The 26997-nt window shown below is 37.0% G+C and overlaps 1 protein-coding gene across 1 annotated transcript; it reads left to right on the top strand.

Moving 5' to 3' along the window:
- The first annotated feature begins 303 nt into the window (after window positions 1–303).
- On the top strand, window positions 304–26997 carry ptpreb (protein tyrosine phosphatase receptor type Eb). Its single transcript, XM_060879054.1, has 21 exons — window positions 304–422; window positions 4402–4508; window positions 8739–8810; window positions 8926–9022; window positions 10025–10098; window positions 10419–10552; window positions 10648–10738; window positions 10829–10905; window positions 10999–11035; window positions 12825–12922; window positions 13091–13210; window positions 14640–14803; window positions 21255–21390; window positions 21468–21617; window positions 21731–21824; window positions 22023–22099; window positions 25041–25175; window positions 25323–25448; window positions 26010–26161; window positions 26394–26529; window positions 26655–26997. The coding sequence occupies exons 3-21, from the start codon at window positions 8744–8746 to the stop codon at window positions 26727–26729; spliced, it is 2040 nt and encodes a 679-aa protein (XP_060735037.1). The 5' UTR covers window positions 304–422; window positions 4402–4508; window positions 8739–8743; the 3' UTR covers window positions 26730–26997.

Here is a 26997-nt window from a genome sequence, read left to right as displayed (position 1 = left end):
ATTATTATTATTATTATTATTATTATTATTATTATTATTATTATTATTATTATTGGTGTTGTTATTGTTGTTCAGCATAAATGTTTTCCTGATTTGCAATCTATAAACAGGGGTAATTTGCTATGTAGGGCCAGGGTCAGGGTAGGGCACGTGTATTTTTTTCCTCTGAATATAAATGATTGCCCTGGTTGAGGTTTGTTTGAATGAGCAGACTTTCAGGTAGAGCTGCGTGGCTACTGGTGCGCGCGCTCTACGTTCAAGAGTGACGCAGCGGAAGCATCGGCGCGTGCGGCGGACCATAACAGGCGCAAAGGAAGGAAAAAACCGCGCACGCTTTATAGAAATATCATCAGCACTGAACACTGGATTTTTTTTTTTTTTTATCATACTCAGGACCTCCGTTGATGGGCACATTTGTAACGGTAAGATGGCAGGAAATTCTTATTTCTGTGTTAGTGCTGAGATATTATTCGACGTGTTGACTGTCTCACGGTGGCTGCACGCGGAGAGGAGAATTTTCCCATCATTTTCTTCAGAATAGGCCTCGCGACGTGTTTACTGTGTAAACACAAGCATAGCTGGGATAAATGTTTAGCATTTAATCCTGCATTTTCTCTACATTTTGGTGGTCCGTGTGTTTATACTGATTCATTGATATTCTCTCTCTCTCTCTCTCTCTCTCTCTCTCTCTCTCTCTCTCTCTCTCTCTCTCTCTCTCTCTCTCCCCCTCTCGCACACAAACACACACACAAAAACACACACACGCACACACCTGGATTAGTATCCTTGTGAGGACCATTGGCATAAATGCTTATCCTTATAATGCTGTTCTATTTCTCACTCAATCCTTAACCTCCATAACCAAAAGCCTTTCACTATGGGGACCAGCTAAATATCCCTACAGTTTCAAAACAGTTTCATTTTTTCTATGGTTGTTGTGATACTTACACACACTGCAGTGTACAGTAGAGTGTAACAAATAGCCTAGTAAATACTTTTCATTTTGGTTACTGAGTTTCTACAAGGTGTTTTCAGTACTGCGTATCAGTTCGGCACAGACGCTTGTCCAACTCTGAGTTCTTGTCCATATTATGACTGAGAGTATGGCACATCAAGGTTGAGATACAGTACATTGATACATTGGATAGAAAAGTCTACACACCCCTGATAAAATTACATTATTTTTGTTGTGTAAATAAATGAACCCAAGACAAATAATGTCATATTTTCTTCGATCTGTAATATGCTACAGCAACCAATAAAATTCAAGTGAAATACTACAAATAAAAAAACAGATTAAGGGGAAAAATACCTATGGTACAATAACCAGGATGTATATGTGTGTAATACCTTGTTTAAGCAGCACTCAGCACTCATCTTTTTAGGTAAGCGTCTACCAATTTAGCACATCTTGATTTGACATTTTTAATGTGCTCTTCATTGCAAAAACACTCCAGAACTATCAGGAATGTGCATGATAAGATCTTTGAATCTTTGATCTAATTGGGCCATTCCTAATCATTGATCTTCTATTTCATTGTCTTCTTCTTTTGACTTTATTTCGTTGTTTATTTGGGTTTGTCAGTAACGCGGTGATAAAAGACCCAAATGCAGGATAGCTTAAAAGAAAAACAGGATTTAATAACTTTAAAAAAATGAAACAGGAAACAGACACGACAACCACAGACAACAGACCGAGGACGAGGACAAAACAAAGGATTCCGCACTGCACAAGGCAACGCAGCATAACTAAATACTAATAATAATCATGACACATGAGGGACAGGTGTGCAGAGGCGGGGAGGAAAAGATTAGGGCGGGGCAGACACGTGAACACTGAAAATAAACAAAAGGCACATGGCCAAAATCCGGGCTGAGTCCTGACAGGGTTTGTGCTTTGGGTCATTGTCATGCTGGAATGTGGAAATTTTCTTCCAGGTTGCTATATCATGTTAAAGGTGGGAATTATTTAATTTTTTTCCACGTCCTTTGTAACAGGGGTGTGTAGACTTTTCTATATCCAGACATTAATATTCTGTACGTGTGTGTTTATTGGTTTAGTGTGAAAAAGCATTTAAATTTGTGTTTTTTTTATTCGAGGGTTGTGAAAGTATAACAAATGCTTTCATAAAAGTATTAAAATAATGAATGCATTAAACCCCATTTCATAGCACTTGATAAAGTGCTGTGGATGTAATGTTGTCATTATTCATAGCCATCAAAAAATTCTTTATATCTTGAATGTCACTCTATTTAGTAGATTTTCAGTAATAACTCAAAACATTTTTTTTCATCTTAAATATCTCCATATACCACTTTTGGAGGTTAGTGAAAATTAGCAAAATGATTATACCTTTGCAATTTCATGTCATACAACCAGATGTGCCAGGTGTGAAAACTGAAAGCAGAGGTTTTTATTTTTATATATAATATATATATATATATATATATATATATATATATATATATATATATATATATATATATGTGTGTGTGTGTGTGTGTGTGTGTGTGTGTGTGTATATATATATATATATATATATATATATATATATATTTTAAAGAATGAATATAAAGCACACAAGCATTTGTCATCAGCTTTGTGCTGTCAGTGGGACAATAGTGCACACTGCAGTAAGATAATAATAGTGATGTGTTTGTATAGCTGCTGATGTTGACAAGGACACACAACACATCAGGGTGTGGCGTTGACATTAATAATCATTAGCACAGTATAGGCAGCTTCATGCAGCCAAATGCAAAATAATTAAAAAAAATGGACACTTCTCTTCTTTTAAGTGAAAGGATGAGAGATTAATTATGCAACTTTTTCATCAGAACCTGCTCAGGGTGAATGCAAAATCTGCAAATGCAACATCTATAAATTATCAGGAGGATCAATTGCCTGTTTATCCTGATTGCCTTGATCCATAATGCCGAAATCAATCGACAGTCTTTACGAGACATTCCATTACACAGCCTAGACTGGTGAAGCATTGATCTGATACTGAGCATATGAGACTGAAGTTAACCTGAACCACTTCAGATATTTAATGTATTGGAGTGAAGAGGAGTTTTAATATGAAAAAACCTCACACATGGTTTAGTATTCACATAATCATTCAGTAATTAATTATTCTGAGGCAATCTGAAGTGCGGTATGGTTTAGTGAGTGAGTTTATACAGGATGGGATAGCAAACCTGTACATACACTCAAGTCCATAACAGTTTGGTTCCTGGTGGAGGTATTGTTATTTTGGTTCTTAGCACAATTAAATAATTAATATGTATATTTTGCATCCAAATTAAGCGAAGCGTTTAGGATTGTGTACGGCACGTTTATATGTTGTCCTCCTTTTTTTATAGACCATAAATAATTGGAAAATGCTCAGTTGTTTCATGGACAGGTGTGTATTATTCTCTCATTAATTCACTTATAAGTAAATAGATAAAAGGTCTAGAGTTGATTTAAAGTGTGAAAGCTATGTATTTGGAATGTGTAGTGCAAAGAGGCTAAGAAATTGCAGCAAAACTATCAGAGAGAGAGCAAAAACATAATGTGTGCCCAATTTAAATCACTGTGTTTAGTACATTTCTAAAATGGAACAATGCACTGATGAAAGAATTCTTTACCCTGATGGAAAAAAAACCCTGTTGTCCAGAGATTGTGAAGGGTTTGAATCCTGATGATGTCACAGGCATTTGCGGCTGGGAGTCTAAAAGAGGGCAAAATCGGTACACTCTCTCCTATAAAACTACAAATTGGTGGGTGGAAGAAAACAGGAAATAGTAAATGTGTCAAAGTCAACAATCAAGAGATAGACAGTTTACAGATCAAGGTATAAACAGATCAAAAGACCAGATTACAGATTGTCTAAAAAATGTTTGTTTCTGTGCATGTGGGTTTCTTTAACAGCCATATACATGCTAATTACTTTATTTCCATGCTGCTGTTCGATGAACGAATCTCAGGCTGGTTAACCAGGGATACTATATAATAGCAGGAATACAAGGATTATTCATATACAGTTAGAAGAAATTGTTGAAGTTAGAATATATTGTTGAAGGACAATATATAATTAGACTCATATCATATACTTAGCCTTGACTCACAGGTTGTCTCATATAATCTAATTTTGCTTGACCAGGTTAGGAACTTAACAGGATTTTAACTTGCAAATTTTACACAATATTAGAAGTCTATCTTAAAAACATTATCCTGTATACGCTCAGTAATATAAAGTGTATTAGGCTCAAATTTCTCTTATGTTTGTATAAACACTTGCTTAGAGTGCTTAACCTCAATGCCTTCATTTAGATGCTCCCAAGCAGTAATAAAAGCAGTGATCCTGTCTTCTCTCTCACTCTCTCTTCATGTCTTTTATGCTTTTATATTTACAGTGGCCAGGAAGATGTCTTATATTATCCCGATGTAAACTATGAAAGACAAAAACTGACTGGAAAGCTATGAAGCTCTAAAGAACCAGCAGCTGGTTTAGACTATATCTGTAAGTATACTTTGTGTGTTGATTTGCATCCATATAATTGCAAAAGTGTGTTTTAGAAAATGTGTACATGTTTTTGGAATCTACATGTGGTCTGGATTATTTCAATAGGTAGGTCACATTTATAATATGCCTAATATATGCCTAATCTGACTACAGGCTATGATAATCAGCTTAAAACACGTGTGATGAGATCAGCTTGTGGCAGAATTTGCTTCTGAATAACTGTTGATTTGAAAAATTAAATGCATAAAATACCAAAACTACCTAAAATACAAGACAATATGATCTCACTTGGCTAAAAGTTTTACTTCAGAAATCTTCCACTGCATAGCTCAGGTTGTTTTACTTTCCTATTCTGCATGTGCTGTTACTACATTGTTTTTCTGAAGGTTGCACTGTGTTAACTGGTAACTCAGCATTACCACTAAAAAGTATACATTTCTATCAGGGTTGCCAGATCATGTCTCACAAGTGATCTCAGTATAAACTGTATTGTTCCAGTACTGTGTAATGTTTAGTTTACAGTTTCTGCCATTTGGCAAACAGCCTTATCAGGAAAGGCTTACATGTATCTCTTTTATACAACTGAGTGGTTGAGGTTTGGTGGCCCTGGGATTTAAACCATTTAGCAGTTCAACATCTTAACTACAACTGAGCTACCATTACCACAAAATTCAATTAGAACAGATTTAATTATCATTGTTACAAAGAAGACGTCGTATCCCAATTCATTCTCTGAATCAGACAGGTGCAAGTTACCTGGAATCTCTTATCACTTTTGAGAAGTGTGTCATGACTGAATAGCACTTGTTTGCAAAAGTTAAACTGAGCAACGGTGTGTATATGGGAGAAAGTCATGTGGTCAGATGAGACCAAAATAGAACTTTTTGGTCATAATTCCACTAAAAGTGTTTGGAGGAAGAAGAATGATGAGTACCATCCCAAGAACACCATCCCTACTGTGAAGCATGGGGGTGGTAGCATCATGCTTTGGGGTGTTTTTCTGCACATGGGACAGGGCGACTGCGCTGTATTAAGGAGAGGATGACCGGGGCCATGTATTGCGAGATTTTGGGGAACAACCTCCTTCCCCCAGTTAGAACATTGAAGATGGGTCGAGGCTGGGTCTTCCAACATGACAATGACCCGAAGCACACAGCCAGGATAACCAAGATGTGGCTCTGTAAGAAGCATATCAAGGTTCTGGCGTGGCCAAGCCAGTCTCCTGACCTAAACCCAATAGAGAATCTTTGGAGGGAGCTCAAACTCTGTGTTTCTCAGCGACAGGCCAGAAATCTGACTGATCTAGAGAAGATCTGTGTGGAGGAGTGGGCCAAAATCCCTCCTGCAGTGTGTGCAAACCTGGTGAAAAACTACAGGAAACGTTTGACCTCTGTAATTGCAAACAAAGGCTACTGTACCAAATATTAACATTGATTTTCTCAGGTGTTCAAATACTTATTTGCAGCTGTATCATACAAATAAATAGTTAAAAAATCATACATTGTGATTTCTGGATTTTTTTTTTTTTAGATTATGTCTCTCACAGTGGACATGCACCTACGATGACAATTTCAGACCCCTCCATGATTTCTAAGTGGGAGCACTTGCAAAATAGCAGGGTGTTCAAATACTTATTTTCCTCACTGTATATTCCTAAACAGGAATAGGAATCAGATCATTTTCTTGGATCTTGGAGATCTGATTTTGGCTAACCTTTAGTTTAAGGTTAAGGTTAATTTAGGTTTCTTAATCAATGGTTTAATAACATAAAAAATTTAAATATGTAGATACATAGCCTGTGATAATGGGGGGAGGGGTTTATTATATTCAACAGCAGTTCTATTGATGCTGGTAGTATTTGTTTAAGAAAATACATATTTGATGACTAATACACAAGTCATGAGGTAAGTCATGAGTATTATTCTAATAATTGTGAAAATGTAAAAAAAAATAATTAATTAATTAAAAAATTGTGATAAATTATGGCTGAACTTTTTCCACCTTTAGTGAGGTATAGCAACCAAATGAAAGTGAAAAACAAATCAAAATAAAAACAACTAGAAAAAAAACTTTATTTTTTACTAAAAAGATTTATTACTACAATTGATTATATAGGAAAAGGTAAGGACACCCACACATTTATTTCTACATAAAATGATTAAAATTACCTACACGTGTATCACATCAGGCCATTGGCTTAAGTTTGATTTTGACATTGGTGGGGACATAATTTATTTGACATTGGGACAACATTCCCCGTGTTTTCTGCATAAAACTGTTGTTATAAGAATACTTTCTTACTCACATACCGGTAGCTGCATAATCACGTTGCATATTGCTTCATACAACGGAATATAGCTGCAGCCTCCTACCACAACCCATTAGCGAGAAAGACAAAGCCAATCACGTGGGTTAGAGAGCAGGACTCAAAAAAGGCAAAGGCCAATCCTTTTAGAGAGGTGAGTTACAGAGGCGGGATTCATTGCAGGGGGTAGACTTGGCTACTAGGCTTGGTCGAATTATTGCTAGGGACAATTGAGTGTTCCCTGGATATTGGTAGGGACATGTCCCTACCGTCCCTACCCAAATTGACGCCCTTGCATCAGGCACAAATTATTTTTTGAAGCATTTTGAAGAAGGTCTTATTTAAACCTCAGATACTTAATTTGGTTTGCTCTTCATTGTTGAAGTGAGAGTCATCACCATGGTGAGATTCACATGAGATTCACTGAAGCAGAACTGTACCTTGAAACATGACAAAATCCTACCAGTAAATCCACCAAGGACTGGGTGAAAAGTCAAAAATGGAGAATTTTGAAATGGCCAAGTCAAAGCTCAGATATAAATCCTATTGTGTTCTATAGGTCTATAGATCCTTTGGGGTGATTTGAAATAGACTGTGCATGCAAGAAATCTCCCAAACATCACACAGCTGACAGAATTCTGATGATGAGTGGGGGAAACTTTTTTGTGTCAGAAACTGGTAGATGGCTACAAGAAACGTCTCATTGAGTTTGTTTTAGCCAAAGGGGGGAAAACTAGCTATTAGGGCACAGGGTGTCCTAACTTTTGCTCAGATCAAATACTCATTTTTGTTGATTTCTTTTTTAAATAATGATTTTTGTTGACTGCATGCAATTACATCACTTGACATGTTAACATTTTTTTCACACACACACACACATTATATATATATATATATATATATATATATATATATATATATATATATATATATATATATATATATATGTATGTATGTATGTGTGTGTGAAAACCAGCTAACCATTACCAGCTAACACCATTTCACTAAACATATCATCAGCACATTTGAAAGTGTCATTAAAAGGCTCAGAGATCATTACATTAATATTTGGATCTGTGGCCAGGCAACTTCCCAGATCTCAATCCCAAAGAGAACCTGTGGTCAGTCCTCAAAAGTCTAGTGGACAAGCAGAAGCCTAAAAATTGTGATCAACTCTGAGCACTAATAAGGCAAAAATGGATCACGATTTGACTCAGAATCTAATATCAAGCATGCTAGAGCGAATTGCAAATGTTATGAAGAACATGGTTCAACACTGTAAATACTGGCAGTTTGCATATATTAAATGTTTTTGCCAATAAACACCTTTAAAACTTATGAAAGGCTTATCACTGTTCTCCAGTATACCATAGAAACATGTAGAAAAATTCTTTTCAAATACTAAAGCAGCAAACTTGAAAAACACAAAATTTTTATCACTGACAAAAGTCACTGCATAGATAATACATGACTATTACATTCCTTTCAATTTTAACTGCTAGCTTTAACTAGGTTCAACACAGCTGCACATGTTTGGCCTGCATGGCTCGTGCATCCTGGAATGACACACACGTTTTAGCGATTGCACAACAACAAAACGATGCACGCATGCACACATGTGAACGCATGCACTTGATTTAAATCATCCTTTACTTGTACAGAGTGGTAGGTTCTGACCTAGTTTTCCTAGCTCCAGTTTAGAACATAACATCATAGCTACTACTTATAACACAGGAATATGTGATAGGTCTCAGGAGACATATCTAGAGTCTAGGAATAGCTCAATCAATTAAAGTATAATTTTGGAAAATTGAATTAATGTAATCTCTTTGTATAAAAAATAGTTTATTAGTTACTACCTTGTCTAATGAACTGCATGGTTTCTCAGATTCAATACAGTGTCTGCTCTTCTGTTCTTCCAGTCACGATGGTCCTGTTTCTGGTGGCAATGCATCTTTTATCAAACAGTTCCTCACATGCAAACTGGACCGCAGGTAGGTTCAGTCCATGCTCTTCAGTTTTACTCAAAGCTGGCTGAGTTGTGTTAATCATGCCTGTGTTAAACATGTGACATGTTAAACATGGTGTTGGTTTTTTTCTTCTCCTCAGAGCCTCCTGCTCCACAGGCATCCCACATCCTACCAGCTGCTCTTGTCATTTCTCTTCTTCTCATCATCTTCATCCTCTTGACAGTCTACCTGCTCAGGTAAAGCACTTGCACACATCCAGTGAAACATACTAAACATGTCTTGATTTATTGTATAAAAAGTAATGTTAATCAGTTTAAAACAAAAACATATAGATAGTATACATACAAACATGGATTCTGAGAGCACAACATCAACAAAAATAATGACATTAAGATTTCTGTTCACATGAAGTACTGATAATGTGACAGCTGTCATGAGGACCAGGATGTGCAGCATGGTACCAAATCCAAGACTACCTACAGTATAGGAAGTGGTATATGTTCGTTTGGACTGGAACTGTGCAGAGATTCCAGTGAATGTGAACATAACTTGTACTCGGGTCTGTGCTTGTTCAGAAAGTAAAGTAACCTGCTTGTGTTTGAGTCAATGATGACATCATTAGTTTCCGTAACACATGTTTAGCATTAGTGGTAGGGGGACACAGAAGAGTTGAGACACCTGACTGTACAAAATAGGCCTAAAATAATAACAATAAAAATTCTGGTGAGTCATTGTTTGTGCCTCCATGTGCATTTGTGAAAGATAAAAACAAATGCATTGGGATTCAATAGAATCTGAAACCAGACCTGAAGTAGGGGGAACTGGGAAGAATCGCTGTCAGATTTAGACTGCAGCAAATTAAATGTGTAAACCAACTAGTTGAGTTTTGGTTCATTTAACCAGAACTGAAATCGCAAACCCCAACATTTACACTGCATTACTTTAACTGACACTTGAATGAACATTCATCTGTGTAGACCGTGTGTGTGTGTGTGTGTGTGTGGCCTTACTCAGCCAGTCTAACAGCTGTCTATGCAATAAATGTAAAAGCAGTTGTTCTAGCTGGTCCTAGAGTGTTTAGCTTTCAGCTGCTGTGTTGAATCAGAACTCTGTCTCCCATGAGAAAGAACAGTTTTAAATGGTGTGGTTTTTAACCATTGTTTTCAGTTACCCAAATATTTTATACATGATCTGCATGTGCATGTAATATTCATATTGGCTTTTTAATGGTTTATTAGGTTCAGACATCAAAGGAAGGATCTTGTCACTTCAGTTGACAAAAAGCTACCCAATGGATTTCTGGAGGACCAAGGTAAGATCAAATCTGAGTTGTTTTTTTTCTTTGCTGTGTTATTTTTAACAGCAGCGTTATCCATCGAGGCCAAGTGTATGTATGTGAGGAGGAGTAGTTCAGAACAAGCAATCGTAATATGTGACATATCAGAAAAAACTAAGTGCCTGGAAGCAAAGGCACAGATTGAGTTTTAAAGCCAGTGTAATATGGTGGAATTGGTCAGTAAGTTCTAAGTAAGAGATAAATATATTAAGTTCTTATCAAATGAAAACCCTAATGTAAAGTAAATGAAGTGACTTATTTTTATTTGATCCCATCTCTATCTCTTTGTCTCTCAGAACAAACCATGGTGCTCCTCCCCAGATCTCCCTCTCCATCTAAGCACTACTTTCCTATACCGCTGGACTCCCTGGAGGAAGAGTACCGCCTGCGCATGGCAGATGATGGCAAGCTGTTCAGAGAGGAATTTAATGTACGAACACACTCTTCAGCTTGCCCTCTTTCTTTTACTTTCTCTGACTCTCTTGTATCTTTGCAGTACTTTCATTAATTCATATTTATTCACAGTCTTTGCCTTGCGGTTACGGCCGTGGCACATTCGAGGAAGCGAGCAGAGAAGAAAACCGAGAAAAGAACAGATATCCAAACATTCTTCCCTGTGAGTAATAAGCACCACACAATGAAATCCAAGCACGCATCAGCAATCGATTCTATAATAAATAAAAAATCTGTGTATTCTCCTGAACAGACGATCACTCCAGAGTGTTGCTTTCACACACAGACGCCCATTTGTGTTCAGACTACATTAATGCCTCGTACATAGATGTGAGTAAATAGTTCTTTTTTGTTACTACAGATGATTAATTTAAGTAGTTGGACAGACTGAATAATTATTTTTATGCACATGTTTTTGTTTAGGGTTACAAAGAAAAGAACAAATTCATTGCCACTCAAGGTAAGTGTAGCTGTTCTTTATGTTATATTTTTTGTGTGGATGCTAAACCTCTGTATGTATACAGAAAATTCTGTCAAATTACAGTACTGGAGCAAACTTGCATAGAAGCTAAAAATGGGATCTGTGCCCCTGACATAACCCCCGATTGTAAGAAGCAGGTGATGTTTACAGCAGATTATCCCCAGGTCATAGGAAGCAGGAAACCTTTACACAACTTAACCCCAGGTCATAAGAAGCAGGTGAATGTAGTATTTTTAGTTGAGGATCACCTCATAAACCTGGCTTGTAACTCTCCCTGCTGTTATGTCTGAGATCTTAATATTAATCTGCAGATATTTGGTATTACGTCCTCAGTCAAGCTGAACCATTTGGGTAAATGCGATTCGAATTTCATTTAGATTCTGTTAATTCCAGTTCCAGGCATGTATTAATGCTTTAAAAAATCAACATGAATTAATTACAATCTCGTTCTTCATGAAAATAAAGGATTGACATGAACAAAGCTGCAACAACTGCTGCATTAATTTATTAATGATTCATAGCTGGAATTATGTTTCTGGCAAATGTTGAAGAAAGCCTAGTGTGAGAGTGCCCAGAATCTCCAGCTGGCAACCAAACCCTCCTCGTATCCATACCCCGCACAGCCAAACACAGAAATACTGTTTTGGCAAACTGACTGGTTGTAAAGTGGGCAAAAGAAGACAAGATCTCTGATTGTTGAGTCTTGTTTGCTTTCATGCTCTCTTTATTATTAAGCCCTATTTGATCTGCCAGTATATTGTATAGTATATATATAGTATAATATAATTTATACTTTTATAGTATAAAAGTCAAGTGGATTTTTATGTAGCTTAGTAGCATAAAAAAATATATTTAAATATAGTGGAATTGATCAAGGCTTTATTGGATGCATCTGGATTTGAACTGGCCTTTAGTATTAAATCTTTGATATTGTTGAAATTCTTGCCATGTCTTTAGCGAAGTACTTCTAGAGAGCTTCTGTTATATGACGTGACAATTCATCTGAGGTTTCTATGCTGATATGCTTGTAACACCAGCCCTCAACCTGTTTTTAAAGAACGTATCTATTATCTCTGTATCACACAAGGTGATGTTTCTTTTAAGTACCAACTTGACATTGGTTCTCAGTCACTCGCTCAGATAAAGGTCTAATATTCATCACTTGTTCACGGAATGGCTCTGCTTTGTTGTCATGCTCAGCGCACAAGGTGAATGAAACATACTCCCTTTTAGAACTTTTAGAATAATAAGAAACCTACTGGATCATTCAAAGCACTTCTGATTTTGATATAAAGCCAGTTAACTCAGTTAATGATTTTATTGTAGCAGTTGTATACAGTGCTTTACCATCAAAAATGTTTGAGATGTGTTGTATGTTTTGTCTCTGTAACAGTGTTACTGCGGGTAATTGTGATTTATTTACCCAACAGGGGGATAAACCCCACCCATTTCTTAACACAGAGTCAAAATACTTTACAGCCTGAAAGCCAAAAGTGTCCTGACTGATTTTCGATCAAATATGTGGCAAGAAAATAATTTGTTTATATTAATTGGAAATGTTTGATAAGTTAAATGGATACTGGTTTTTGCTGTGCAGTTCTAGAAATAAACTACAGCTAGTAGTTAGTGTAAGTGACCTTTCATCTGAGGGTTTGATCAGTTATCAAGATTATAACACAGAAACAGTCCCCCACACTTTACACTGCAGACAGATCCAAAGAGTGAATGTACCAGTGAATTTAGAGTATTTCATGACTTTCTGTTGCAGGTCCAAAACCAGAGACAGTGGCTGATTTCTGGAGAATGGTTTGGGAGCACAAATCTGCCACCATAGTCATGTTGACTAACGTACGGGAGAGAAAAGAGGTAAAACTTATATATATATATATATATATATATATATATATATATATATATATATATATATATATATATATATATATATATATATATAGCATATTCTGTTCCTTTTGAGTATCAGTTTCATGTGCAATGCTTATGGATAAAGGGTTGTGCATCATCATGTATTTCTAGGAAAAATGCTTTCAGTATTGGCCAGAGCAGGGCTGCTGGCTGTACGGATGTGTGAGGGTGTCTGTGGAGGATGTAACAGTGCTGGTAGACTACACTATCAGAAAGTTCTGTGTGCAATATGTAAGTCTGAAATAAACAAATGAACAGCTAAAAATGCAGAACAACACACACACAGTATCTCACAGAAGTGAGTACACCCCTCACATTTTTGTAAATATATCTTTTCATGTGACAACACTGAAGAAGTGACACTTTGCTACAATGTAAGGTAGTGAGTGTACAGCTTGTATAACAGTGTACATTTGCTGTCCCCTCAAAATAACTCAACACACAGCCATTAATGTCTAAACCGCTGGCCGCAGAAGTGCATTCTTTGTGGCCACCATTAATCTCCAGCACTGCCTTAAACCGCTTGGGCATGTAGTTTACCAGAGCATCACAGAGCCACCTTCCGTTTGAGGATGCCCCACAGATGCTCAATAGGGTTTAGGGCTGGAGACATGCTTGGCCAGTCCATCACCTTCTCCCCCAGCTCCTTTAGCAAGGCAGTGGTCATCTTCGAGGCGTGTTTGGGGTCGTTATCATGTTGGAATACTGCCCTGCGGCCCAGTCACCGAAGGGAGGGGATCATGCTCTGCTTCAGTAAGCCACAGTACAAGTTGGCATGGTTCCCTCAATGAACTGTAGCTCCCCAGTGCCGGCAGCACTCATGCAGCCCCAGACCATGACACTCCCACAACCATGCTTGACTGTAAGCAAGACACACTTGTCTTTGTACTCCTCACCTCGTTGCTGCCACACACGCCCGACAACATCTGAAGCAAATAAGTTTATCTTGGTCTCATAAGACCACGGGACATGGTTTCAGTAATCCAAGACACTGCATCAAATTGGTCTGAATGACAGCCATGCAGACCAATTTGATGCAGTGTGCGTTGTGTGGTCTGAGCACTGACAGGCTGATCCCCCTCCCCTTCAACCTCTGCAGCAATGCTGGCAGCATTCATATGTCTATTTCCCAAACACAACCTCTGGATATGACGCTGACCACGTACACTGAACTTCTTTGGTCAACCATGGAGAGGCCTGTTCTGAGGTGGAACCTGTCCTGTTAAACTGCTGTATGGTCTTGGCCATGGTGCTGTAGCATAGTTTCAGGGATTTGGCAATCTTCTTATAGCCTATGCCATCTTCATGTAGAGCAACAATTCTTTTTACAGCTCCTCAGAGACTTCTTTGCCATGAGGTGCCATGATGAACTTCCAGTGACCAGTATGAGAGAGTGAGAGCGATAACACCAAATTTAACTGCTCTCCTTTCACTCCTGAGACCTTAACACGGGGGGGACAGCAAATTGACACTGTTATACAAGCTGCACACTCACTACTTTACATTGTAGCAAAGTGTAATTTCTTCAGTGTTGTCACATGAAAAGATATTATGAAATATTTACAAAAACGAGAGGGTTGTATTCACTTCTGTGAGATACTGTATATGTATTTTTTATGTAGAAATAATGTGCACATGTTATGATGTATGTGAATTCTAGCAATCTCCAGAAGGCAGCAGGTCACTGAGGTTGGTCACTCAGCTCCACTTCACTAGCTGGCCTGATTTTGGTGTGCCACTCTCCCCAATCGGTATGCTCAAGTTTCTTAAGAAAGTTAAGAGTGTTAACCCAGCGCATGCCGGACCCATCATAGTTCACTGCAGGTAACTGTGACCATCAATCCGAACATTCTTTATCTGAATGTAAACATAAATATGCTGTGGCATTTCACACGGACACTGTGGATCAAATTTACTGTGGACCAAGTCTTCTTGCAGACACGGCGGCACCATCACCAGAGTTGCTAGCATACAGAGCAGAAAGTTTGCAAGTGGCAACCTAACCTAAGTTTGCAAGTGGTAGCCTCGGAGCATGCTTAATAACACTAATAAGAAGCAAGCATTATAGCACGTGTCAAACACAAGGCCTGAAATAATTGTGTGGCTTGAAAACCATACACTTGGCAACACTCACAAACATTCACTCAGAAGCATCATCTGACATCTGTTAAAATCAAATAGATGGCTGTTCCTGAGAAAATTTTGCAACCTATTTCTAACAATTTGGGCACTAATCCTTCTCACAACGAAACTGTCAGGGACGCGGGGATAAAACAGACCCAAATGCAGGATAGCGTAAAAGAAAACAGGATTTATTAAATAAAAAACACAAAACAGGAACCAAGACATGACACAGGATGCAACAAGAGACGACATTAGATGGCAACAACAGAGGATTCTGCGCTGCTTAAGGCAACGCGGCTCGACTAAATACCAATCACAATTTGACACATGAGGAACAGGTGTGTAGAGGCAGGGAGGACGAGACAAGGGTGGGGCAGACACATGAACACAGAACATCAACAAAAACACGTGGCCAGAGTCCTAGGTTTTGCCTGTTTTTTTTTTATAGTGGTGTGCACTCTGCTGGGGATTGATCTGCATGGACAGCTAGTGAGCATTTAAAGTCTTCAACAGGAAGAAATTAGTGTTGGGTCTCTGGTGAACTCTGAATTTGTGGTGACCTATTTATTCCTCAGGAGCGCTTGGTTGTTTAATTCTACCCAACTCAAACTGTTGTAGAAAGGACATTTTTGTTTTGTTTCTCTGCTTCTGTAAAGCTTCTTTTAAACAATGTGAATTGTTAAAAGCACAATGAATTGAATAAATAGAATTGAATTGAAAATTGCATTGTATATAAGCTTTACATAATACTGCCATCCTGTAGTGAGATAGAGATTTGGCAAACCTGTGAATCAGTGTTTATAAGTTAGGTCTCGTAATTTATTTCAGCTAGAGGTTGTAGAAAGAAACAAGGCCTGTCACTGCATTACTGGTTACTTCACAGGTTGTAGACATTTCAAAATTAGAACTTCAAGCGGCTTTAATTTTTTTACGTTTTTAAACCCTGGAATTTCCCTTCAGGATGAATGTAAATGTTTACAGAATTGACATACAGTATTTGGCTGATTATCTGTGTGCTTTGCTGTTTGAAGAGGAAGACGGTATAACGGCTCCTGAATTTTTTCTCCGTGACTAGAAAAACCACGCTTCAACGGATGCCTTCAGAACTTCAATATTTACTGTTTGTCTCATCACAACCTCGATTGAGCACCGTGAAAAACTAAAAGAATAAAAAATAAAATTGCAATCAAATTTGTGATAAAGTGAATTGCGTGACATTGTTTGATCAAGCACATGGCCTATTAAACATACTAATACACAAAACAAACATACCGTGTGCTTTCCAATCAGGATTCAGGAGACATTAGAGTTCTTCTGATTAACCAGTCTTACAGTAATCACTTACTCTTCTTACAATATTATTATTAGTGTGATAACCTCGTGCTTCTCAATTCTCTTGCTGCTTATCAAATCACGTCACCAACACATACAATGGTACTTAATTTTCTCCAGTAGGTGTCACTATTGCCAATTGTTAAACAAATAAAATATACAATACCCAAGTAAACATTCAATTATTACACAACATGTGTAGCAAACAAACAAACAAACAAAAGAAAAACTTTAAAAAGGTAACAAAAATATTCAGCACAAAATGTACTAAATCCGTTCCAGCTACAGCGGAACATCGTTCAATTCAATTTAATTGAATTCAATTAATTGTACAGAAGTATAGAAAGAGAAAAAAGAAATAATAAATAAATTATTTATATAAATAAATACATACATAAATATATCAATTTAAAGTTTAAAATTAAGTTACTATATTGCTCCAACATCTATCCCTAATGAGAAAACTAGAAGCGACAGTGGCAAGGAAAAACTCCATAAGATGTTATGAGGAAGAAAACGTAAATAATGTAAATGTAAATAATGTCCTTTCTACAACAGTTTATAATAGTGCAACCGAGAGCTCCTGAGGAACTAATGGGTCAGCGCAAATTCTGAGTTCACCAAGGATCCAATACTAATTCCTTTCTGCCAAAGTATTCTAAGATTGCTGATAAAGACCAGACCAAACAGCTGACTGATGCATTAATGGTTCAAAGTAGGCAGGACAGTCTCCTTGTGGCTAAATCTACAGCAATCCTATAAGTCACCGGCTGATCATGCATCAATCCCCAGTAGGGTGAGCACCAGGTGATGAGACTCCAACAAGGAGTAGAACGTCAGAATTGATGAAGTAGGTCTGTAAGAAGAGATGATCAGGCAAGGAACTCAGAACACTGGGAGCTCTGGAATGACATATATAGCTCGAGAGAGAGAGAGAAAGAGAGAGAGAGAGAGAGAGAGAGAGAGAGAGAGAGAGAGAGAGAGAGAGAGAGAGAGAGAGAATAAAAATGTTAGGTATAACTGTAATCAGGTGATGAACAATGTACATTATCTGCAAAGTGCAGACAGGACTCTGGCAAGACTAGCTATGACAGCATAACTAAAAGTCTAGAGCCAGAAGGTGACACAGACATGAGGGCTTCCTGGGATGTAAAGCGTCTCACCACTCCAGAGTCTGCAAACCTGAGCCACTTTCGAGGGTGGTAAGGAGACAGCATCCAAACATCCCAGTTTACCAAACACTCTATGGTCATGAACCCTCAAGATCTGCTCCTTTACTTATGGCGTAAATCAAACTATTCATAAAAAAAGCTAGACTAAACAAATGTGTTCAGCCTGGACTTAAAAACTGAGACTGTGTCTGAGTCCTGAACACTAATTGGAAGGTTGTTCCAAAACTGTGGGGATCTGTAAGAAAAAGCTCTGCCCCCTGCTGTAGCCTTTTGTACTTGAGGTACTACAAAATTGCCTGCACCTTTTATGTAGGCATGAGGGATCATAAAAAAACAAAGAACGCTCAGATACTGTGGCGTGTGAGCAGGGGCGGTTCTAGACCTTTTTTAGGGTGGCTCCAGCCCCCGTGTCTGTGATCTCAGCCACCCTAAAACTATGTAAAAGTATAATTTTTACTTTCAAAAATAAAAAATAAAAATTATGTTAAAATGCAGGACATGTTGTCGATGGGAAAGAAAATCATTTATCAGTTTGGTCCAAGAGTGATTTTTTTACTTTGCTTTTATGCGTGTGCCTTGTAGTCTTTCAAAAGTGCGTCATCAGCTGTCTGCTTTATTTGAACGGAGAAGCTGGAGGCATTTATCTATAACGTTAATCGGTGAAAAGCCACAAAGACTGCAACCAAAAGCAGTGAAATTTCACTATTCTTATTACCAGAGTTGATAGCACAAATAAAATATTAATGCAAACAATCCATTCAATACTAAATAGAAATAACATTTATTGATTTGGTCTTTGTCTTGTGATTTTTTTTTATTAATGACTGCATTCATTGGACACACTGTTCATAGAGAATGCACACATACATAAACTGATTTGATTCATCATTACATCATGCATAAAATTTTGGTGTCCACTTTTGCCACTTTAAATAATACCATAACTTTTGGCTTACTATCTAGTCATATAATATATAATATAAAACTCTTCTTGTTTTAAATTCTAACTGAGGGCTAAGCCCCCCTAAATGAAATCCTAGAACTGCGTGTGACCAGTAAGTGCTTTATAGGTTAGCAATTGTATTTTATAATCAATGTAAAATTTGACTGGGAGCCAGTGCAATGAGGACAAGATAGATGTGACGTGTTCATATCTTAGCTGCTGCTTCTGGACTAACTGGAGCTTGTTTGTGCCCCTACTGGAACATCCAGACAGTAAAGCGTTACAATAATCCAACCTAGAGGTAACAAATGCATAAACTAGAGTTTCTGTATCATGTAATGACATCATATTTCTTATATTAGCAATATTTCTGAGATGTGATATTATTTGTATGAGCTTCAAATGAGACACCGGTGTCAGTAATCTTTTAAGGGTCTTTTACTGCTGCACATAATGAAATAGAAAGACCATCCAGTGTTACTCTGTATCAGAAAGATTACATCTGGCTGCCTGTGGTCCTATTGAAAGCACTTCTGTCTTGTCAGAGTTAAGTAGAAGGAAGTTAATAAGCATCCAATGTCTGAAGTCCTTCACACATTCTTCTATCTTATTAAGCTGGTGACGCACATCTGACTTAGCTGAAAGATATAGCTGATTGTGATCAGCATAACAGTAAAAGCTAATACCATGTTTATGAATAATTGCACTAAGGGGCAGCATATATAGAAAAGAAATGGGCCTCAAACAGAACCTTGCGGAACACAGAACATTACCTTAGTTTGTTTAGAGTAGTCACCATTTAGATCTACGAACTGATAGTGATCAGTCAAATTAAACCTGAACCAGGAGAGGGCTGTCCCGATAACACCAACAACATGTTCTAGAATATCAAGTAAAAGAGCATGGTCAATGGTATTAAAAACTCTATTAAGATCAAGCAACACCAGAAACCCCAATCAGAGGCCAGTAACAGGTCATTTATAACTTTAACCATTGCTGTCTCTATGCTATGATGAGGCCTAAATTTGGACTGATACATATCATGAAAATTATTCCTACAGTATGTAGGTAACATAACTGCTGTGCTACAACTTTTTTTATCTTAGGGATTAAGGGGAGGTTTGATATTAGCCTATAGTTGGACAGCTTGATTGGGTTGAGGTCAGGTTTTTAATCAAAGGTTTGATAACCCCTAGCTTAAATTATTTCTGCACATAGCCAGTACTTCTGAAGAAGAAATCAGTGAAATTAACTCGAAGTGGAGAAAAACAGCCTAAGTACTGATCAAAAACAGAAATATTATCTACGGCATAATTTACCAAATTATTTGGTTTTAAATGAATGGTGCTAGCTGTCTATTCACTATGATCTAATTTTATGCTAATAAGGTTACTAAGACCAATTTTCTCAGTGTTTATAGATTCTTGTTTAGTTTGTACACTCTCTGTATTGTGAAAACTGGGCTCAATGCAGCTAGCAGACGGTCAGGTTAGCCTGCTTGCCTGCTACCTGGCCCTGGCCCTGGATTTTCACTGATTAACTAGGCCTGTTCTTAAACTATGTGCTATGCTGCAAGAAATGAGAGCAGCACCTTTCCGAATGGGATGGACTCCGTCCCATCCTAACAGGCCAGCCTTTCCCTCAAAAGTGCTCCAATTATCTATGAAGCCCACCTTGTTTTTGGAGCACCACCTGGACTTCCATCAGTTCAGCGATTATAAGCTACATCGCCACACCACATTTATACACCTTTACAATTACTCTTAGTAATCTCTGACTGACGAAGGCATATCTCATTAGCTCCTATGTGGATAACTACCCTTGCATAAGCCCCTAAGATTACTTGCTATGTCTGGCACCCTGGTTTGCCATGTTTGCCATAATTAATGATTTCGTCCCTTTGACTTAAAGGGATCTGAATATTAAAAAGATCCGAAGATCGTTTTCTCCGGGTTCGAAGGCAGGAAACAAAAAAGTGTCTCCCAAAGGAGAACAAGATTAAGTGCGATAGGAAAGTAAAAAATGTAATAAACGAAAGTGACAGCGTAAAATATTAACCAAAAAGTGAAAATAAAAAACAGTATAATTTAAACACCAAGACAGGCACGAAACTTGTAGCAAACGATACAAACACCTACAACATACAGAGGTGGCATCAGAAATAAGACAGTACAGTGTGTCATTTTAAATGTTATTCTTTTACAAACATTAGTGCACACACAGTTTAAAGCTTTGGACCCTGTTTTTTCTGTAATGTGTTATTTTCATTTCATTTCATTTCCTTTTTTTGTGACTGAAGTTTTTATACTATATCTGTGTACTTACCCCCACTGTTACCCATAGCCCCTCCCTACATGCTTATTATTCCTGTTGCTCTTTATGTGTCATTAGCACTAGGAATGTCGTATATGTGTCTAGAAGTATTATTTCATCTCATCACACTGTAGATGGCTGTGTTAATGTTCTTTGATAAATGAAACTTTGTTAATGAAACTTAAGTTTAAAACACTTAAATCCTCATTAGTTTAAGCTTAATGTTCTGTCTTATTTTAAAGCAAATTTTTGTTCGTAAGTAAACCAGTAATTTCCAAGAAGTTTCTGTTGTATGTATACAGTTTAAAGAAGAGAGTCATGGTCTAAAGTGATCTGTTACAGAGAAGGTATAAGCTTTTTGCATTTCTTTAATTTTCTCCTAACTCTCTAGTGCTGGGGTTGGAAGGACTGGGACGTTCATTGTGATTGACGCCATGATGAACATGATGCATTCCGAAGGCAGAGTGGATGTCTTTAACTTTGTATCCCGAATACGAAACCAGCGCTGCCAGCTTGTACAGACGGACGTAAGACTCGCTTATTTCAGAATTTTTAAACGGCCCCAATCATACATGAATCTCTGAGAACTCCTTCTCTCATGCAGATGCAGTACTCCTTTATATATCAAGCTTTGCTGGAGCATTATCTGTATGGTGACACCGAGTTGGATGTTTCCTCACTGGAGGGACACCTGCACAGACTCCACAGTACTCACATTCACATGGACAGAGTCGGGCTTGAAGAGGAATTCAGAGTATTAGATATATCTGTTGTTTTTTTTCAATGACTTTGATACGTCTTTAAAGTGCGTTTATCTTTCTTGATGGAAGGCACAGCATGTTATGTTGTCTTATTATTTTTTTACAGAAACTGACCAATGTTCGTATCATGAAGGAAAACATGAGGACTGGGAATCTTTCGGCCAACATGAGGAAGAACAGAGTACTTCAGATTATTCCTTGTAAGGAAATTATTTTACATTACTGCCACTGTATTAACATCAATACTGTGTTGTTTATCTCTATATGTCCTTAGCATGTTGTTTCCTCCTGTCAAATTACTTTGCCTTATATGTATCTTAATATGAGCTCATTTGAAAAATTGAACATTGATTCTGTAAATATTTGATCTGATTTAGAGATTGTTGCATGTTTTCTAGATGATTTCAACAGGGTCATATTGTCTGTGAAAAGAGGTCAAGAATTCACCGATTACATCAATGCATCTTTTATAGATGTAAGTATCTTCCTTGATAGATACAATTTAATTGTCATTGCATAGTACAAGTACATAGCAATGCAATGCCATTTAACATTTACCAGAAAGAAGTGCAAATAGTGTGCAAAGAAACAAGTGCAGATAAATATGTAAGTATATGTACAACAATAAATAAAGCTATGGCTACGGTGGCCGAGAAGTGCAAAACACATAAACAAATCCGAAAACAAATTAACAAATCAAAAAACATATCAACAAATCCGAAAACAAATTAACAAATCCGAAAACACATTAACAAATCCGAAAACAAATTAACAAATCCAAAAACACATTAACAAATCCGAAAACAAATTAACAAATCAAAAAACACATCAACAAATCCGAAAACACATTAACAAATCCGAAAACAAATGAACAAATCCGAAAACAAATTAACAAATCCGAAAACACATTAACAAATCCGAAAACACATTAACAAATCCGAAAACAAATGAACAAATCCGAAAACAAATTAACAAATCCGAAAACACATTAACAAATCCGAAAACACAACGACAAGTCAGACAACCCGGAAAAGGTAGGTTTATTTTGTGAATGGAAACTTACCGATCATCGGACGAGACACCTGTCACTCCAGATATACAGGTATGGAATCTTATGTGTAATGTGTAAAGTTCTCCGTGTAAATATAAGAAAATAACAAAATTAATCCAGAGTAATCCATTCCATCCATCCATTCCAACTTTCAACAGACTGTTGAACTTCATGTATACCTTGAGTGACAGGTGTCTTGTCCAATGATCGGAAAGTGTTCCAATCACAAACTATACCAACCTCTTCCAGGTTGTCTGTATTGTCGTTGTGTTTTTTGGATTTGTCAATTTGTTTCCATAGATATATACACTAGATGTCGCCTTGGGGTCCTAAAAATGCGTCAAAACCGCCGCCATCTTTGTACGGTGCTCCTTTACCTCAAATGCATGGACGATGCAGGACTTCTGTGCTGCATATGGTTGTTCAAGTGAAAGAAATCTAAAAATCAGACAGCAAGGTTTCACAAGTGAGAATTTTTATGATATTGAATGTTAGGAAATTATATTTCTTGTTCTGTTGGTTTGTTTCAGTCCTTGGTTACCAACTGCAGCTAATCCATGCTAGTTACCCATCAGTTTTCGACAGTTAGAAAAACAGACAATCTTTTCAGTTAGGAAAACAGACAATCAAAAGTTGGCCTCATATTCACAGATTCAAGTTTCCATCAGCAAAGTGCAAAACCCGAAAAGCGAATACTATAAAAACAGTCAATAACTTTACTGTAATACACTGTACTGTCACCAAACTCAGCTCACACATCACTGATGTCCTGATAGTTATACTACAACACTTATTTTTGGGGAAATGTCTTTTTGTTTTGTTTTTTTATGATTTTTCTTTATATAAAAAATTCAATAACTTTACTGTAATACACTGTACTGTCACCAAACTCATTACAAATTAAAAATTGACCCATGCTTTTTTGCTTAAAGGTGAAGACCCAACTTTATGTATGTTTTGTAAGATTCCCTTATCTGTCAAACATATTTTATTAGAATGTCCTGCACTTAACACAAGCAGAATGCTCTTTTATCAAGTTACTTCACTTAAAGACATATTTAATGACATTATGTCTGAAAAGGGTTTGGATTTTTTTTATCTTATGTTAAAAAAAATGTATAATATGACTTGCTGTTTATATTTGTTTTGTATTATATTTAATAAACCAATACATTTTAAATGTTTAAATTAACATGTATAGTCACACCATTGTAGCAGTAAGTAGGCTATAAGGTAAGTAGTGATTGTTCATTTGAAGTTTACTCAAGTGGAAGAATGTAACTAATAAACTTACACCTACTAGCACTATGCATTACTGTATATTGTGAAAAAGTACATTATCTTAATATCAAAACCTTAAATTTTCTCTGGACTTAATGATAAATACATGTCTGACCTTTGGAACAACCAAAAAACTAGAAAATGGCATTCATGACGATTTATGGTTGATTTTATTTCTTTGCCTACATTGACGCTAATGCATTAAGAGGAGGGGGTCCCCTGTACCAAGATGGTGGCTCAGTTGACGCATTCGTTCCAATGTACTGTACTGCCGTATACAAGGCAACATCTAGTGTATATATCTATGATGTGTTTCGTGCAACAATTTAGACAACCTGGAAAAGGTAGGTTTAGTTTGCGAAAGGAAACTTACCGATCATTGTACAAGAGACCTGCCATTCAAGATCTACAGGTGAGTGACAGGTGTCTCGTCCAATGATCGGTAAGTTTCCATTCGCAAACTAAACCTACCTTTTCCGGGTTGTCTGACTTGTCGTTGTGTTTTCGGATTTGTTAATTTGTTTTCGGGTTTGTTAATTTGTTTTCGGATTTGTTAATTTGTTTTCGAGTTTGTTAATTTGTTTTCGAGTTTGTTATAGTGTTTTTGGGTTTTGTTAATTTGTTGTCGGATTTGTTAATGTGTTTTGCACTTCTCGGCCACCGTATATGGCCGGTAGAAAGTGCATAATAATAGAATGTGCATAGGAATATTCCAGGTGTTTAGACAGTACAATATGTCTAAAAATATATATAATTGTATATGCTGTGCAAATGTGTGCATTATGTACATGTACAACATTAACCAAGAAATATACAGTTTATGTACAGATAATATACATGATAATGTGGTGGTGGTTAGATTATGAATCCAGTATTAACCCGAGCTTATTGGGATATATATTATTAAGCCATTTGTCATAATATAATTTATACATTTATTCATTCATTCACTTCATTCTATTTGCTTTATTTTTATTGATGGTGTGGCACTGTATCATAGTGTCATTTACACAATAATAAAAGTTATTTCATGATAAACCACAGCAAACTGTGCATTTACTGAAGATCTGTGTATTGTCTGTAGGGTTACAGGCAAAAGGATTACTTCATAGCTACCCAGGGCCCGTTAGGACACACTGTGCAGGACTTCTGGCGCATGGTGTGGGAATGGAAGTGTCATTCTATTGTCATGCTTACCGAGCTAAAGGAGAGAGAACAGGTACACAGCATAACACTGTTACAATAGTAAAAAGTTTGTGTGTGCCTGTTGACTCCTATTACTCTGCACTCACATCACAGATTGTATGTATTCTCTCTCAAACATATGACAAATCGATTAATTTTACCCATCTCTTTGTGACTGCAGGAGAAATGTGTGCGTTATTGGCCTGCAGACTGCAACATTTCATTCGGGGATTACAATGTGGAGTTGAAAAGGGAAACCCTTTACGAGACGTTTAGCCTCAGAGATTTGCTGCTGACATTTGCACAGGTGAGTCATACGTACCTGGTACTTTTTTGTTACACACTGCCATAGATTCTGGGTCATTTTGAAATTATGGGAGAAGCAGGAATGCTGCATGTATGTCTTCAAGAACTTTTAAAGAAACTAATACCAGTCCCAAATTAGACTCACTATTTTTAATCTATGAGAAAGCAATTATAAACTGCAGTAATGTGAGATCATTTTCTATCAGGTCAATGTATATCTATATCGTTCAAAGTTTTAGTGTATAGTATGACTGCATTACAATGTCACTGGTGGATGACCGGGAAAAATAGGAAATAAAAAATATGATTTTTGTTTTGATGATGGTGGTAGAGTGTGCTATCCGAAACATCAGAATCTCCAGTAGACACTGAGAAGGCCATACAGTATATATGATATATGATTTACATCATTTTTATTCTCATTAAACCATGCCTCATTCCCTTTGGATATGGACATTGTCATGCTGTAAGAGAGCAGGCGCATCAGAATAAAGTGTTTTATTAAAGACATACATATACAAACACACACACATAACTTACAGGAAATAAAACATGTTTTTAGGAGAAGCAGCCTCGTCTGGTCAGACATTTTCACTTCCATGGCTGGCCAGAGATTGGAATCCCATCAGACGGAAAAGGAATGATTGATCTGATTGCTGCTGTGCAGAAACAACAACAGCAATCTGGCAACCACCCCATAGTGGTGCACTGCAGGTACACATACACGTCCACTCACTCACACAAGCTGTAAACAGATGATGACTAAAGCTCAGAATAAAAGTGAATAATAATCCTTGCTGGCTTGGCATAGGACTGCTTAAGGAAACAATCCCACTATTTTCAACACCATTATTTTCTCTCAATATATAGTCACACTTTCACTCTGTGATCTTCTATATTGCTGTTTTACACAAGCAGTTACAACATGTAATTTGGTTTAAATCAGTGCTGGTGCAGGACGGACTGGAACATTCATCGCCCTCAGTAACATTTTGGAACGGGTTAAAGCTGAGGGCTTACTGGACGTGTTCCAGACTGTGAAGAGTTTACGCACTCAGAGACCACACATGGTTCAAACTGTGGTAAGAATCATTAACACACATGTATTTGATTTGTGGAGAAATAACAAGCTCCTGTCACTGTTAAATACTTCTTATGAATAAGCAATAATCTATATTATTATGTAAACAATTCTACTTTCTTTCAGGAACAGTACGACTTCTGCTACAAAGTGGTACAAGATTTTGTAGATATCTTCTCAGACTATGCTAATTTCAAATAATGACCTTTCCTTTCATCACTTATGAAAAAAAAAGCATTCACGTTTGTTCTGTTTTTAATTATGAGAAACTCTTGCTATTTGTTCTTAATACTCTATGCACTTGATCTTTAACTTTGTCTTGTTAAACATTGAAATAATTGCAGTTAATTTTTTTTTTTTGTACATACAAGTCCTCGATTGATTAACCTCATGAAGAGGATTCGAATCATTTGTGTTTAGACTGTAGTCTCTTTGGACTTTGTTAAATAATGAAATTATTTGAATTATA

Source organism: Tachysurus vachellii, chromosome 10 (assembly GCF_030014155.1).
Source record: "Tachysurus vachellii isolate PV-2020 chromosome 10, HZAU_Pvac_v1, whole genome shotgun sequence".
NCBI classification, from domain to species: Eukaryota; Metazoa; Chordata; class Actinopteri; order Siluriformes; family Bagridae; genus Tachysurus; species Tachysurus vachellii.
This window is presented reverse-complemented; position numbering and strand designations above follow the sequence as displayed.

What these genes read in the sequence shown, in the direction of transcription:
- ptpreb (XM_060879054.1), top strand. Translation starts at nt 8,744, where the DNA reads ATGGTCCTGTTTCTGGTGGCAATGCATCTTTTATCAAACAGTTCCTCA. An exon ending in ACGTACGGGAGAGAAAAGAG is followed by an intron (nt 12,923 to 13,090) that starts GTAAAACTTATA and finishes ATGTATTTCTAG; the next exon opens with GAAAAATGCTTTCAGTATTG. An exon ending in GAAAGTTCTGTGTGCAATAT is followed by an intron (nt 13,211 to 14,639) that starts GTAAGTCTGAAA and finishes TGTGAATTCTAG; the next exon opens with CAATCTCCAGAAGGCAGCAG.